The sequence below is a fragment of the Anastrepha ludens genome, chromosome 2, assembly GCF_028408465.1.
Source record: "Anastrepha ludens isolate Willacy chromosome 2, idAnaLude1.1, whole genome shotgun sequence".
NCBI classification, from domain to species: domain Eukaryota; kingdom Metazoa; phylum Arthropoda; class Insecta; order Diptera; family Tephritidae; genus Anastrepha; species Anastrepha ludens.
Window position 1 is genome coordinate 146,641,800 of NC_071498.1, and position 16,161 is coordinate 146,657,960.

The 16,161-nt window shown below is 37.8% G+C and overlaps 2 protein-coding genes across 3 annotated transcripts in view; one reads left to right on the forward strand and one right to left on the reverse strand.

Moving 5' to 3' along the window:
- The window catches only part of LOC128855527 (uncharacterized), a 66,780-nt gene that overhangs the window by 1,775 nt on the left and 48,844 nt on the right, over window positions 1-16,161 (forward strand). The gene's annotated exons all lie outside the window — the stretch shown is intronic.
- LOC128855529 (uncharacterized) lies at window positions 355-934 on the reverse strand. 2 transcript variants are annotated; one of them, XM_054090499.1, is made up of 3 exons: window positions 826-934; window positions 577-762; window positions 355-515 (listed from the first exon to the last, which is right to left on the reverse strand). In XM_054090499.1, the coding sequence occupies exons 2-3, from the start codon at window positions 749-751 to the stop codon at window positions 448-450; spliced, it is 243 nt and encodes an 80-aa protein (XP_053946474.1). In that variant the 5' UTR covers window positions 752-762; window positions 826-934; the 3' UTR covers window positions 355-447. The 2 variants fall into 2 exon arrangements, with proteins under 2 accessions (XP_053946474.1, XP_053946475.1); XM_054090500.1 differs by having other exon boundaries at window positions 829-896.

The window sequence follows — 16,161 nt, forward strand, 5'->3', positions numbered from 1 at the left end:
TTTTTTATGATGAGCCTTTTCATGGCAGAAATACACTCGGAGGTTTGTCATTGCCTGCCGAGTGGCGACCGAAAACTTTTTCTCAATTTCGGTGTTTCACTGAGATTCAACCTACGTTTTCGCTGAATTACGAATGATAGTCACGCACCCATTCGGCTACAGCGGTCGCCATTTGTGGGACAACATCAAGGAGCTCGGCCAAACACCCAAAAGGGGTGTACGCGCCAATTATATATATATTTATATAAAAGGTGTCATTCCTGTCCTTCAAGCTAAAACAATTTGTTATTGGTTATTCAATGTATCCAGTTACAACATCCATTATGATATTCTAATTACTCAACCGAGCACAAATATGTTTTCTAGAGTCAAAAGCGCGCTATTTATTCCAGAATATAATTTCAAATATTAGATATACATGATGCGGCCACTGATCGTTTTGTATGTTTAATGATGTTCGGCAGCTTCCTTAGCTTGGCTTTCGGCCCACTTCTTTTTGTTTTCAGGTGAGTTCGCTAAAATGAAAATAAAATCATAATATTACTGGTTTAAGGAACTCATCTAGTTTCTACTTACCCAATTTGCTGATTTTGTAGAAGACGGGAATGCAGAGACCAAAGGCAACGAAATAATATTTCCAGATCCACTGTTTCTGAATGTAGTGCTTTATTGGGAATTGAGCGATTTTTGCACTGAAAGTATATGGATACTTCATAGGGCGCCCAACTTTTTCAACGGCTTTGTCAGACATCTTTACGATTTCTAAGAAAATTGATATTGTATATAATTTTTAAAAGTATATTTGTTAAAAATTATGTAACTCACAACTATTTCCTCTAGCAAAAATCAGCAGCCCACCACAATGTGATTCCTCTTCTATCAAAAACGAATCATTCACAAGAGCAGTTGTCAGAAAGTCAGTGTTGTTCAAATTGATTTTTGTGAGTGTTGCTAGTCTTATTTCGCTATTTTTTTAACCAAAGGGATTTTTTTTTAAACCAGATGTTGATTACTAATAAGAATTGTAAATATATATTGTGAAATGAGAAAAAACATATAAAAACTATATAAATACTGAAGAGATCTCAAGAAACTTTCTTCTGCTAAATTTTCTCAAGAAAGTCCCTGGTCTGTAGAAAAAATTGCTTTCAAAGGTTCTTAGAAAATAATGTAATTATGTTTGCCAGATAACAAAAATGGATATAAAGTTATTCTTAAGAGGAGTGGACAAGTTTGAGTGCTAAAAGCATTTTTTCTTTTGTTTTATTAAATCGCTGGTCGTAATGGAAGGAACGGGGCGGAAGTATAGCAACAAAACGGGGAAAATTTCGGTAGGTTACATCACTCCTGTTCCGCAACTGACTCTCGTAATACATGTAAAGATGTGTAACCGAAAAATTAGTGATCTAAATTAAGAAATAGTCATACAAAATATGTTTGCACAATTGCTTCATCCTTTTCTTTGTAATTTTTAACAGTAAATTGCGGTCAGTATCGAGATTATCAAGAATTATATTTACCACTATTTTGACGTGATAACGTCTTATAATTCGATTTAACAGGCTGCACGCACGAAAAAATGTGTCGTTACTGTTGAAAATAACTCCAATTGCAATGCGACTCTGTAGTACATACACATTAACATGTGTGTATACAAATTCATATTGTCATGTCATTTTCTATGTTCAAAATTGAAGTCAGTTACTAAAATAAAGCGAAGTGAACAGGTTATGGGCCCAGCCACGAGGGTCTCGCGCTTTGAGTAGTCGGGATATCAGTGAATTAGAAGTTGTTCGAGAATCTGAAACTTGAGTGAATTGTGTGCGGTCACCATGGGGTCCATGTACCAAATTGAAAAATTAGATTAAGGTAACTATGACTCCTGGAGCATCCAAATGCGCAGCGTGTTGGTGCATGCAGAGATATGGATGGTGATAGACGGAGAGCGACCAGTAGCAGATGCGGCGAGCTGGGATGCACTCGACAAAAAGGCATTGGCAATGATCACGTTGAGCGTGAAGCCATCGCAGTTGTGCTACTTAAAGAACTGTGCGACAGCGGCGAGCGCATGGAAGAAGCTCAAGGATGTGCATCAACCCAGTGGTCCAGTGAGGAAGGTGTGCCTGTATAAGCAGTTGCTTGGTTTGCGGATGATGGAGGGTGACGTTATGTGCAGCTACATTAATAAGTTTTGCTCAGCGGTGGACAAGCTCTCGGAGCTGGACATTAAACTCAGCGAGGAGCTAGCAGTTATAATGTTGCTTTCAAGCTTGCCTAAGCACTATGAAAATTTTGTGATAGCCATGGAAACACGCGACAATTTGCCTTCGCTAGAAGTATTAAAAATAAAGTTATTGGAAGAAGGTGAGCGCAGGGGTACCGAATCCAAGGCGGTAAATTGCAGCGAGCAACAGGCATTCCATGCAAATACAAAGGCGTTACGGAAGAAGAGAGGGGAAAAGAAAGATGTCGAATGCTACAGGTGCGGGCAGCGCGGTCATTATAAAAATCAATGCAAAAACAAAATCAAAGAAGAATCAACGAAAACGCAACAACAACAACATCGATCATTTACAGTTCTAGCAGCGGCAGATGTAAGTAAGTTGGAAGGTTCGAGTTGGTGTCTAGACAGCGGGGCGACAGCGCACATGAGTTGCGCGCGTAGTCTTTTTACGAATTATGTTTTCCAAGAAGAGAATGTGGCGTTGGCTGATAATAACGTTATACGTGCAGTAGGCAGAGGCGACGTTATTTTTCGAACTGAATTCTGTGAACTCAAATTACAGAATGTTTTGCATGTACCGCAAATTAAGGGGAATTTCGTGTCGGTTAGTCGAGCCGTCGAACATGGGTGTACAGTTAACTTCAACAACGAGTGTGCGGTTGTAAGTCAGCAAGGCCAGCCAATTTTGAGAGCTGTGAAGAAAAACAAACTGTTTGTAATCGAAAGTAATGGTGACGTATGCTTTAGCACAGTACAGTGCAGTGCGGCAATGTGGCATTTTCGATATGGCCATTTGAATTATGGCAGCCTCATGAAGCTCACCAAGAATATGATGGTGCGTGGCATAGATAACGTAGATTTTTCAGACAAGTCACAGTGTAGGACGTGTATGAAGTGTAAAATACACACTCAACCATTTTCAACAGCGTCAGAAAATCGAGCAACGCAACTACTGGAATTAGTGCATACTGATGTTTGTGGTCCGTTTGAGAAGCGTTCTCTTGGTGGGTCAGCTTATTTTTTAACTTTCATCGACGACATGTCTCGTCGCATATTTACATTTTTTCTCAAGTCAAAGGACGAGGTCTTTGAAAAATTTGTTTCATTTAAAAATATGGTAGAGCGTCAGACTGGACGAAAAATTAAAGTGATACGTAGCGATAACGGACGAGAATACATCAATAAACGTTTTGACGACTTTTTGAAGCAGCATGGCATAACGCGTCAACTAACTGTGCCGTATAGCCCCCAACAGAATGGCGTAGCAGAACGAGCAAATCGCACTCTTGTTGAGATGGCGAGAAGTTTGCTAGTGCATTCTAATATGCCCGAGTTTCTGTGGGCAGAGGCAGTACAGACAGCGGTTTATATTAGAAACAAATCGCCAACTACAGCCTTAGTTGGTATGACACCGTTCGAAGCGTGGAGTGGCAGAAAGCCCAATGTGCAGAATATGCGTATATTCGGGTCAGTGGCTGTTGGTTTGGACAAGACGCATCACAGCAAATTTCAGGCGAAAGGAAAAGAGTACCGTCTGGTAGGGTATTCGTTAGTATCAAAAGCGTACAGGCTCTACGATAAAGAAAAACACCAAATCGTAGAAAAACGTGATGTTTTGTTTGATGAACCTCTACACGCAGCCCAAAATGATGACCAGATAGTATTCAATTTTCCAGCAGAAAATTCAACAGCTGATACACCAGGCCATAATAGAGTGAAGCTACTTCCATGTAGTGATGACGATGATCAGCAGGCAGATTCGTTCAGCGATAGTATGGGTAGTGATGAATACGCCAGCGCAGAAGAGTCAGAACTGGTACACAAGCAAGGGGTGAAGATCGGACCCGGCAGACCGAAATTAATTCGAACTGGTATGCCAGGACGTCCAAAGAAAGATTACAACATCATCCACGCAGTACAAGCTAAAGAGATACAGTTGCCGCAAACATTTGGTGAAGCATGTGGCAGTAAGCACGGTTCATATTGGCAGGCAGCCATGGACGCAGAATATGAGGCACTTGTGGCGAATGGTACGTGGACGCTGACAGACTTACCCAAAGGCCAGAAGGCGATTGGCTGTAAATGGGTTTACACAGTCAAGAGAAACGAAGTTGGTGATGTTAAAAGCCATAAAGCACGATTGGTAGCTAAAGGGTGCTCGCAAAAGTTCGGCGTGAACTATGGTGAAACATTCTCACCGGTGTGTCGGTATGAAACAATACGCTTAATTCTTGCGCTTTCTGTTGAACTGAAACTGCACCTGCATCAAATGGACGTTTGTACAGCATATCTTAATAGCGAGTTAAAAGACGTAGTCTATATGAATCAGCCGGAGGGGTATGCAGACAAGACCTGTCCCGGAAGAGTATTGAGGTTGAACAAGGCGATTTATGGTTTAAAACAAGCAGGAAGGGAGTGGAACTCCATGCTGAATGCAGCGCTAGTTGAAATTGGGTTCACTCAGTGCCAAAACGAGCTATGCTTGTATAAGCAGGACATGAAAGGTAGTCTTTGTTTAATTCTAATTTATGTTGATGATTTGCTTATAGCGTGCCAGAAGAAGACGGATTTGATACAAATCAAGTCAATGATTTCAACAAAGTTTGAATGCGTCGACAAGGGTCAATTGCAGATGTTCTTGGGTATGCAGATACAGCGCGATGGCGATTTAGGCGACATATCGATGAACCAATCACTTTATATCAAAGATATGCTACAGCGTCACAGCATGCAGCAATGTAGGGTCGCAGCAACGCCATTAGATGCAGGGTATCAAGTAGCATGTGACAGCGAAAGATGCGAGGTAGAAGATCCAACGGCATATCAATCAGCGATCGGCGAGTTGATGTGGCTAGCTTTGACTTCCAGACCAGATATTTATCATTCAGCTGTAAAGTTGGCACAGAGGAACAAGAACCCACATAGGGAACATGTCGCAGGTGTGAAGCATGTAATGCGGTACCTAGCAGCCACAATAGATCTGAAGATGAATTATCGCGCATGTGGGCAGGCGCTTGAAGGATTCGTAGATGCGGACTGGGGCGGTGATATAAGCAATCGCAGATCATACACCGGATATGTGTTTTTTCTGGCCGGTGGACCAATTTCGTGGAAGTCCGAGAAACAGGGATCCGTGGCCTTGAGTAGCACGGAGGCTGAGAACATGGCATTGTCGTCAGCTGCGAAGGAAGCGTTGTATTTGAGACGCTTAATGATTGAGATTGGCTGTGGTAAAGCTAATACACCAATTGTTATATATGGTGACAATCTCAGCGCCCAAAGCTTAGCTAAAAATCCAGTATACCATGCAAGATCAAAGCACATCGACATCAGAAAACACTTCGTCCGAGAGCTTGTTCAGAATGGCGATATAGAATTAAGATACATTTCAACTGAGAACATGATAGCTGATGTACTAACTAAGAATTTGTCAAAAACAAAGCACTCTAATTTTGTAAAATTATTAAATTTATATTAATTACTGTAAAATTTTAATGTAAACAGATTCACATTGAGGAAGGGTGTTGAAAATAACTCCAATTGCAATGCGACTCTGTAGCACATACACATTAACATGTGTGTATACAAATTCATATTGTCATGTCATTTTCTATGTTCAAAATTGAAGTCAGTTACTAAAATAAAGCGAAGTGAACAGTTACCTTGCTCATTAGTGTTACCTTGCTCATATGTCGTTACCTTGCTCATTGCATTGAATGAACTGCAAGCGAAAGCGCGGAACGAACGACAAAGCAAACAAAACAAACGAACGGCAACGTTCGACATCTTGCTCTCTCCTACTTAAGTGAGCGTATATATGTATGTATATGCGCATATGTACATATATAAATTCACGTATTTGTATTTGCATATGCCTTCTTATTGATTATTATTAATTTGAAGAATTTAAAATAAAACCAAGTTTGTTAATAATACCTGTTGTTTTAATATTATTATTATTATTATTTTTATTATATATGAAGGAAAAAATGTATGGTAATATTTACCACATACCTTATAAGATATGTTGTATACTAACATGATGCAAAGAATAATGAGATGGCGCCCATCGTGGTCCCGTTACTTTGCGCTCAGCGAATTTGACAACTAGTTACGTGATTTTAGCTCCAGTATGGCCAGATTACCATTTTCGTAACTTGATTTAGCATTTTTTTTTGTTATTTTTATTATTTTTTGTCTCGGAGTTTTAGTTCTTTCTTCATGACATTTTTCTAGCTGTTCTAATTAAAATGTCATGTTTATAATTTTGTAAAATATACATTTTTTAATAATTATTTAAATAATTCACTCAGTTTTATTTAGCTTTACTTTTTTTAACATCTGGTGGCATTGCCCGCGATTGCCGGTATTGTTGGTGTTCTTCTGCTTTCGGCAGTCAAATCTCTCTCTCGCTACTGCAGTGTTGCCTAGCTTTGGATATAAAAACGCATTAAAATGCCCATTCAAAGAAAATAACCCAACAAATTTTTATTGAATCACTTAAAGAACTGTGTATGCGTGACAAATTGTCTTTAAAATATGCGTTTTTTTTTTTAATAAATGTGTTATGCTTATGTACAATTTAATTTATGAGTTTTTTTTGTTAATCGAAATTCTTTTGTTAAGGGAACGACTTTTTTGCTATATTTGAAGTTATGTAACTAGATAAGGTACTCTTTTTGTAAAAATGTCAGTATGGTTTCTTTAGTATTTTCTGGTATTTTGTTGCTTATTTTTACTATAAATACACCTCTTGATGCTCTATGTCTCACTAAGGATTGATGACCGGAAGAAACGATTACACCTCTATGGTTTCAATTCGCATTCAATAAATTCAAAGGCTTTTTAAAATGTGTAAAAAGGTTTTCAATCTTAAGAAGAGTTGAGAGAGGGGCATTTAATATTTTTGCATAGCCTTAAATGGAGCCAAAAATTAAATCTGCACTTTCAAATTATCAAATTATATAAGACTAAAAAAATTTTCATTAGCACTAAAATCTTCTCAGAGTGGCCTTTTTTAAACTTCTTTTGTATAATAATACCGTTTTTCTTCAACCTAAAGTCTCGGTAGCCTTAAATTGAAAACAAAAAGACACAAACACCAAACTTAAAAATTGTCGCATTTTCGGTATAAAAAAGCACTAAATTTATTGCGAAGAGCAAATGGTTGGCAATACCTCACAACTCTGCAAACGTGACGTCACGTACGCTCTGATGGGCGCAATCTTCTTTCTATCATTCTTGGTATACTAATATATGTATATAAACATGCATATACATATACAATTTCGCGCAATTTCAAAAAGAACAAATCTATATGTAAAGATGCATACAAATCATATGGACATATCAAATATACGAATCTATTCCGTACGCAAGCAAATGTAAGCTAATGTGCTTGAACTGCAAGCGAGAGCGTGGAACGAACGACAAAGAGCACAATCGGCCCCCGCGTTCGGTAACGTTCGACATCTGGCTCTGTCCTACTTGAGTGAGCATATATATGTATGTATATGCGCATATGTAGGTATATAAATTCACATACTTGTATTATTTGCATATGCCTTCTTCCTGTGTGCATGGTAATGAACCATTTTTCTGTTGAGAATAGGACGATGATAGAAAAAGTAGGAAATGAAAGGGAGTGTTTCGAGTGTAAAGTGTTTTGAAAAAGGCAAATCGATGATGGTGCCTCTTAGTGTTGTTGGCTTATTAACGTCTGATGCACAATCGAAATTGAAGATATCTTTCATGAATTTGATAAATGTTTCGTCATTTTTCACGTTTGTGTAAATGTAACTTGACCTATTCCATTGCAATTCCATTTACCTCCTTCTCTATATCCATACAAAATATCTATCAAACAAATAAAATTAAAATTTTGTTTTGAAAATTGCAACCATTCCATCAATATTTTCTTATGACGTTGTCTCGTTAAACTATCGACAGTAAACCGACTTTACAGACAACCTCTTTTTTTATTTATAGCTCAGACATACTGAGGCGTTGATCGGGATTAGTGAACAGCCGATTTGCTTATTGGATATTTTTGTCAGTGAAAGATAGACCGCATGTAACAAATACGGGTATTAGATGTCCTGATACTAAGAAATAAATATTTATTTAGGAAAGTCTTAATATTCAATTTCTCAAACTGCTTCAAAATATCAAGGCAATTAATCCAATTTCGAACATGTTATTACATCTGGGCTTTCTTGTTCTTCTCTTTAAAAGTTTCATTATTTATCATTCACAATAGATATTAACTGTAGTTTTTCGGCAATGTTGCCATCGTTCCTAATCCCATTAAATTATGCGAATTAAGTCTAGCTGTCAATCCGCATAGTTGTACTAAATTTCGAATTAGGTCGTTAATCCCGGTTAACGATGCCGTCTGTCTATATTAGGCATTTTTCCTTTTGCTTATGTTCTGTTGAAGGTTAAGGAAAATTCTGTCAATTAAGTGAATAAAGTTTATCAAATATGTTCAATAAATGTATTTCATTGTTCTCTAATTCTAGGATATAAACTAGGCTGGTTTATCAAAACCAACTACAGCAATAAAAAGAGTGTTCAACAAATTGCAACTGTAAATAACGCATATAAGCGAAATAATTAATTTTAATTGAAACGAAAAATATTAAAATACATGTATTTAAAAGTTTCATTAATTCAATCGATTTATAAATCATAATTTAGATACAAATTCCTTGAATGCATGGCAATTTTCAGAGGGGGTGTACTTTTTATCCGGAAAAAGTTGTACAATGTTTAAATGAATTATATAACACATATTTAACTAATTTAAAGCTATTAATAGAGTATTTTTAACAATTTTTGCTAAATCCTCAACATGACGCAAAAAAAGCAAACATTTTTTACCCATATTTCGTCGTATACACCAGCTATTTTTTGTATACAAATGGCGGTCGCCAAAGTATTGCATCTCTTTACGATACACACCATTCCCGCACTCTCTTTGTAAACATTTGCTTTCATTTTACATTCAATCGATAATTAAGTAACAATTCACTCCGATTTTTCAATAGTAGTGCAAACTGTAGTTAAACTAAGTTTACTTAAACGTAGTTTAAATTTAAACAAAGTTTAAAGTGCAGAGCTGTTATTCAATGATAGTTTAAGGTAATTTAACTACAACTCTTTGTAGGGCAGGGCTGTTTTTTCTTCATCTAGCTACAACAGCTGATGTTTGTTTACACATTCGACATTAATAACAGAAAGGCAGAGATTTACAAAACCGGCATTGGAACTAGAGGCGGAAAATACTAAGTATTTACTAGCGAATTGGGGGTAGTGGAGGTATTTACGATAATGATGCTCTAGAAATAATTGGTAATTAGTTATCGAACATATTCCAACACTTTTTAAAATAGGTTTATCATACTTTTGCTTTACATGAAACATTTATTATACAGGGTCCGGCAATTAAAAAAGCCATAAATTTAGTTTAGAAAATTACTTTTATTCAATTCAGAGTAAAAAATGTGAGAAAATATAAGAAAATTAAGAATCAATTTAATTTTGCTGTTTGTTGTCGTTGTAGCAGCATAAATATTCCCATGCATATACGAGGAATGCTGCTGAAGTGACAGTCCTTGGCCGGATATAAATCCGGGTCGTTCCGGTTACGTAGAACCGACTGTCGTGGGAACGTAATTTTGCTCGATATGGCCACCTTTTGCCTTGATTATGACCTTGAGACGCTCCAGAAACGAAGCTGCCCGAATATGACTTGCGGGTATTTTGGTCCACTCGCGCACAATGGCTTTTTTCAGCGCCTCGAGACTGGTGAATATTTTACTTCGGACCTTGCTCTCCAAAATGGCTCAAAGAGAATAATCCATCGGATTCGCGTCTGGTGAATTTGAGAGCCATTGTGTGGACGTTATGAAGTTCGGAACGTTATCTTTTAGCCTTTCTTGGTTCACTCGAGCTTTGTGAGACGATGCCGAGTTTGCCCACGAAATGTTTGTTTGCCCACGGCTTCAAAGCAACCTCCAGAATACTTTCCCGATAATATTTCGCATTTACCTTGACGCAAGGTTCGATGAAAACGATTGGAGAGCGTCCATCTGCGGATACAGCGGTCCACACCATTACCTGTGGAGGGGGCTACCGCAGCCTCCTGGTGACCAATCGATGACTCAAATTCTCCTATGAACGGTCGGTCAAATAAACCCTGTCATTTTGGGAGTTTACGAATGGCTCAATTTGAAAAATTTTCTCGTCAGAAAACACAATTTTCGGAAATTGACCGCATACGTCTTTTGGATCTTGTAAGGCTTGACTTTGAGGTACTTTTTCAGTATGCGGCGGATGCTACGATCAGATATTTTCACTTCTTTCGCCATTTGATTGGCACTTCGTCGGGGATTTCACTCAAGTCGCCTCTTCACTTTTTCAACTATTTCACGTGACGTTGCAGTCTTTTGGTGACCACCTCCATGACGTTTCGCGATGTTACCAGTATCATTGTATCGATGTAATGGTGCGATAAGCAAACACTTTATTTACTTTAAGGTGCTCGAGCTCACGAACAATCGCTGGTTGTGATTTTCCAGCCAAATATAATGCAATCAAACTATTATGTTTGAATTACTGATTTTCTTTTTTCGCGTTTACTCTAGACAAAATGCTTCCGCGCGCTTGTAAACAATACTCTGGACTGTCATATTAGCCAACTAACAACTGCCCGTCACAGTGCGCGAGCGGTCTGAAGTTGTTTACACGTCGAGTGCCGGACCCCGTAGTGTGTGGTACCATACGGGAAAATCGTGCCTTGCCAAAAGTCATATTGGAAAAATCTAAAAGCCTACACAGAGTCTCCTGACTTTTTTGTGAAAAGGGCCAAGTTTTCTTATTGCTTGGAAGTATAAAAGAATAGTGCCGATGGTATCAACTATTCATAATGCTTTTATGAAATCAATTGGAAATCGAAAAAAAGATTTAGATGACACAATCAAACCTACATGCATTGGGATCTCATTGCCTACCTGCGGTGTGCTCCTGGGAGGATGGACTTCGCGCCAACTCAGCGAGCTCTGGGCAAGTACACAAACTTGTAAGGTTGCGAAATCTTTCTGCCACGTATGAACCAGGGGCGCTCGAGGGAGCTTCTGAGGCGCACACTATGCGCGAGGAATGCATGCTGCGAGACTTGGAATTACCTCGAGTCCTTTTTGCGTCGAATGTTTGGAGAATGAGATGGAATCATCTCAGCGCCTTCTCCTTAGCTGCCCTGCTCTGGCGGGGCTAAGATCTAGGCATCTTGGCTCTTACTTCTTTGCTATGCCTGTTGATATAGCTGGCGTTGATATTTCATCAGCAGCACAAAGCTGTTGACGCAACGTAGCACAGTCATCGTTCAGAATCCACACGCTCTAAACCCATCCTCCGAACCCTCCCACCACGACCTCTCCCCGCCCTCTCCTTTCATCCCATCGGTTTTCGCTTTCACCTTACCTCCTCCAAAATGGCATCACAAAGGACGAATCCGTTTATCTTCGTCCAAGTGCGCTCATTTCTTGGGTAACCATTCCAACCTAACCTATCGGACCAAAAGTAAAATAAGATATAAAGAGTTTCTACTGAAAGTAGCTAGAGAATGGATAACTGTGGCTTCCAAAGAATGCAGCACTGTACCTGACACTTCTCAAAGAACTCAAACAGTTCCTTCTATATTCACCCTCCAGGCTTTCCGGACAACTAAGAGATCTTAGAAAAAATACTTACTGCCAGAAAAGCAAATCCGACTAAATCGTGTAGAGTCTGTTCTTGGCAAGGAAAACGGAGCGAATCCCGTTATTTTTGCAAAACTTGGGATGTAGCATCATACGCAGGTTATTGTTATACTTTTTATTATACGGATAAAAATATTAAGAGTTGAATTATAAATAAAATTTATTAAAGTTTATTTATACTGTTCTACTTCCGCTCCGTTCCACATCCACTTTCAAAACAATAGCCCGAACCGGTTTTTTTTTTGTATATATACAGTGAAACCTCCCCTTGCGGACACCTCCAATAAGCGGACACTCCCCATAACCGGACAAAAACTGAGGAACCAAACTTTATGTTGGGTTTTTAGAACGAATTCCACTCTAATAACCGGACACTCTAATAACCGGACGCGGACACTTTTTCTCATTTTTTTTGTTCTAATCACCTCTCGAAAGTGGACGCGGACCTCTCGGTAACGAACAAGCAAAATATATCATTGAACAAATGTGTAAAGAAAACAATAAAAACCTCTCATAAGCGGACGCGATACTCTAATCCACGGAGAACAAAGATAGTAGATAGACAGACAATAGTTGAAATAAAAGATATTAAAAGAATATGGATGGGCGGTGATAACGTCAACAAAAAGAAAAAGTTCTTAAACGCGGATGGCTCAAAAATTGATCATTTGAGTTTCGAATGGTTCGTTAAGGCCAGAAGCCAAAATATACCAATATCGGGTATTATTATAAAGGAAAAAGCAAAAGAAATCGCTGGCCGATTAGGTATTCGAAATTTTTCTGCGTCAAATGGATGGTTGGAGAAATGGCGTAGGCGTCATAATGTGACTTTCAAAAGAATATGTGGGGAATCTTCCGAGGTTAATTTCGAGGATTGTGTGCCAATATGGTTGGAGATAAAGAAAAGCCATTGGTTATCGGAAAAGCAGCATGCCCACGCGCCTTTAAAAGAGGCAATATAGGAAGTTTGCCAGTGGAATGGAAGTCAAACCGGAAAACTTGGATGTCTCGTGAAATTATGTGTGAGTGGCTAGAAATGCTTGATAAAAAAAATGGGCTGCCAGAAGAGAAAAATTTTATTATTTTTGGACAATGCCACAACTCACCCTCGAGATATTAAACTAGATAACATAAAGTTGATCTTTTTACCTGCTAATACAACATCCGTTTGTCAGCCCCTCGATCAGGTATAATACAAAATTTTAAGTGTCATTACAGATGCCATATAATCAAACATATTTTGACAAAATTAGGAGGCATTCCAATGGACAGATTTTCAAAAACTTTTGACATTTTGGAGGCTGTTTTTTTTATTAAATCTTCATGGGATAACGTAACGGCAGAAACAATTAAGAATTGTTTTTCGAAAGCCGGGTTTCAAAAAGCTCCGCTTGAATGTTCTGACTTCGAGGCAGAGGATGATATTCCCATATCGACACTAGCGGCTTTGATAAAGATTTTAAATGAAAATCAGCAAGGTCAGTATACAGATGTGTTTTTGTTAATCGACGAAGTTGTTAATACAGAAGACAATAATATTGACGTTGTCATTGACGAAATTAATACTGAGGAATTATCTGACGGAGAAAGCGGAGACTCAAATCATGTATGTGTCCAGGATGAATGTCAGATGAAGTCATAACCTGAAGCATTAAACAATTTCTAAGAGACGATATTACTGGATTCCAATACACCAAGACTTTAGAATGTCATCTTGAAAACCTTTTTCTGAAACATAAACAGGAAAATCTACGACAGACTACGGCATATGAATTTTTGAAGCCTAAAATATAAATATGCTCAATCAAATATGTATATTCAAATGTGTAAATATACTCATTGCCCCAATATAAAAATGTACATACATACATATATATTTTTCAATAAATATGAAAAAAACTAAACGTACCATAAAAGAACATAAAAAAATTATTTAAAGAGGTGGGATAGTAATTTTAACCTAGAGTTTTTTTTAACCCCCATAAGCGGACGAAAATTGTGGAACCGTGAGTGTCCGCTTGTGGGAGGTTTCACTGTACATATATATAATTGGCGCGTACACCCTTTTTGGGTGTTTGGCCGAGCTCCTCCTCTTATTTGTGGCGTGCGTCTTGATGTTGTTCCGCAAATGGGGGGACCTACAGTTTCAAGCCGACTCCAAATGGCAATATTATTAGGAGGAGCTTTTTCATGGCAGAAATACACTCGGAGGTTTGCCATTTGTCTTGTAACTTCAAGATATATTTCGTTCTGCTTTTTGCTGCGTAATAGTTCCATTCAAGGACTACGACGCCAGTGCTAACTCTGGTTAGTGTCGTTCGAAACTTTCCCGTAAACGCAAACAAACTAAAATGAGTGAGAAGTACGCGAAGAGTTTCGAGGCAGTATTTTTATGCACGCATTCGAAAAGACTGAAAGTATCTTACCCTGCGGCTGAAAAAGTAATTAAAAAATCAAAAAAGTTTGTTGTGATGTGGAATCAGCGGTATAAGGTGTACAAAAATGTTGATGACTTTTCCGAGCGGGGCTTGAAGATCGTCCAACTTCTTTGTGACTACGCCAAGCACAATCAATTCTTGCTAAAAAGGGAACAGATGTGAGTATCAACACATCATCATCACCACTACTCTCAGGAAGACACATTGAGAAACAACAAAACAAGAAAATGGCGTCACAGTAATGAACTGGCCTTCCCTGTCCGCAGACGCCAACCCCATTGAAAATGTGTGGGGAACTGTGAGGGCCAGTCCATGTTTGTTGACGAGCTACGCAGAAAAGATGGTTCAAAGCACGAAGAAGATGCCAGGCTATACTCGGCAACGATGGAGACTACACGGCATATTGAGTAATTGCGACTCGTAGTTTTATACATACTTTCATCTAAAAGAAATTTAAAATAAAGGGTTTTCCAATAAGAGGTGTTATTTTGATATTCAAAGAAAAATCCTATTTTCTAATATAAAGGATCGGATGTTAATTTCATTATAAAGAGGAAGGTATGCCGTTAATAGTGAAAAATAACATCAGCAAATGACCACCATGACCATAACCGAATTGCAAAGTGGCTGCCCTATGTCCTCGACAGCCTCACGAATTCCATCTTAGAGGTCTTGAATCATCCAATTCCGGCCATAAAAAATTGTTAATCATCTCTCCTGTTTCACACCTAAGATCTGTTATTGGAAAAGGGTTTTCCAATATCTTTTATACTACATGGACACTCGCGGTTCCTTTTTTCTAACACAGACTGTAAATTTTCAGAAAAGTTGGCGGTCAGCAATGTGTTAATGCTCGGGCCTGGGGTGCTCTTTCCTTTGAATCTACAATCCAATCGCGAAAAATGAAAGATGTAGACATCAAATTGTTGTGAAATTCATATCGGTAAAATACATTTATTGAATAAATCACGAATACTCTTTTGTGGTATTCCAATTGTGCTGCATGCTATGTGTCTATGTATGTATATTTGTAATTTTTTTTTTTCAAGTTTTCGTATTAGCAATGTAGAATGAACATATTGTACATATTTCCTGACATGTTATTTTATATATTATATTTCAGAAATCAAGTATTGCATCTGCATTTGCATATACGTATGTATGTACTTATACATAGGTATGCATAGGTAGATTAGTATATGCATTCATTTTTTAAGTTTTGCCCCAGCAATGTAGAGTGAATATATTGTACATATAATATATAATTGTATTTATTTACTATGTATTAATTACATTAGTCGACATGTTTCTATTTATTTCAGAAATCATACATACTTATTATCTAGCGTGATTTAGAATTGAATAGCAAATTTTGAAATTGCGACTAACTACATATCCGATATCGAAGCAAAATTGTTTGAAAAGCGCGTTAAAATTTACACATAGTTTTATAAAAAATATTCCATCCATTTTTCGAAAGGATGCTTATGCAACTACAATAAATTTCACACTGACGCTGCTACTTAATTCCTTTCTATAAGAGCAGGTACATACGTACAAGTTTATACCGATGTCACTCAAATATTTAATTAATTTTTCAATTTATATTTTTCAAAATAATACTTTCCAGTGACACACACACATATGTAAATTTGCATGTGTTCATCATTGCATGTGTCATTGTGTGTAAACAAAGCTTTTTACAGATTCTTATTTCTATGTAAAATGTGTATTGCAG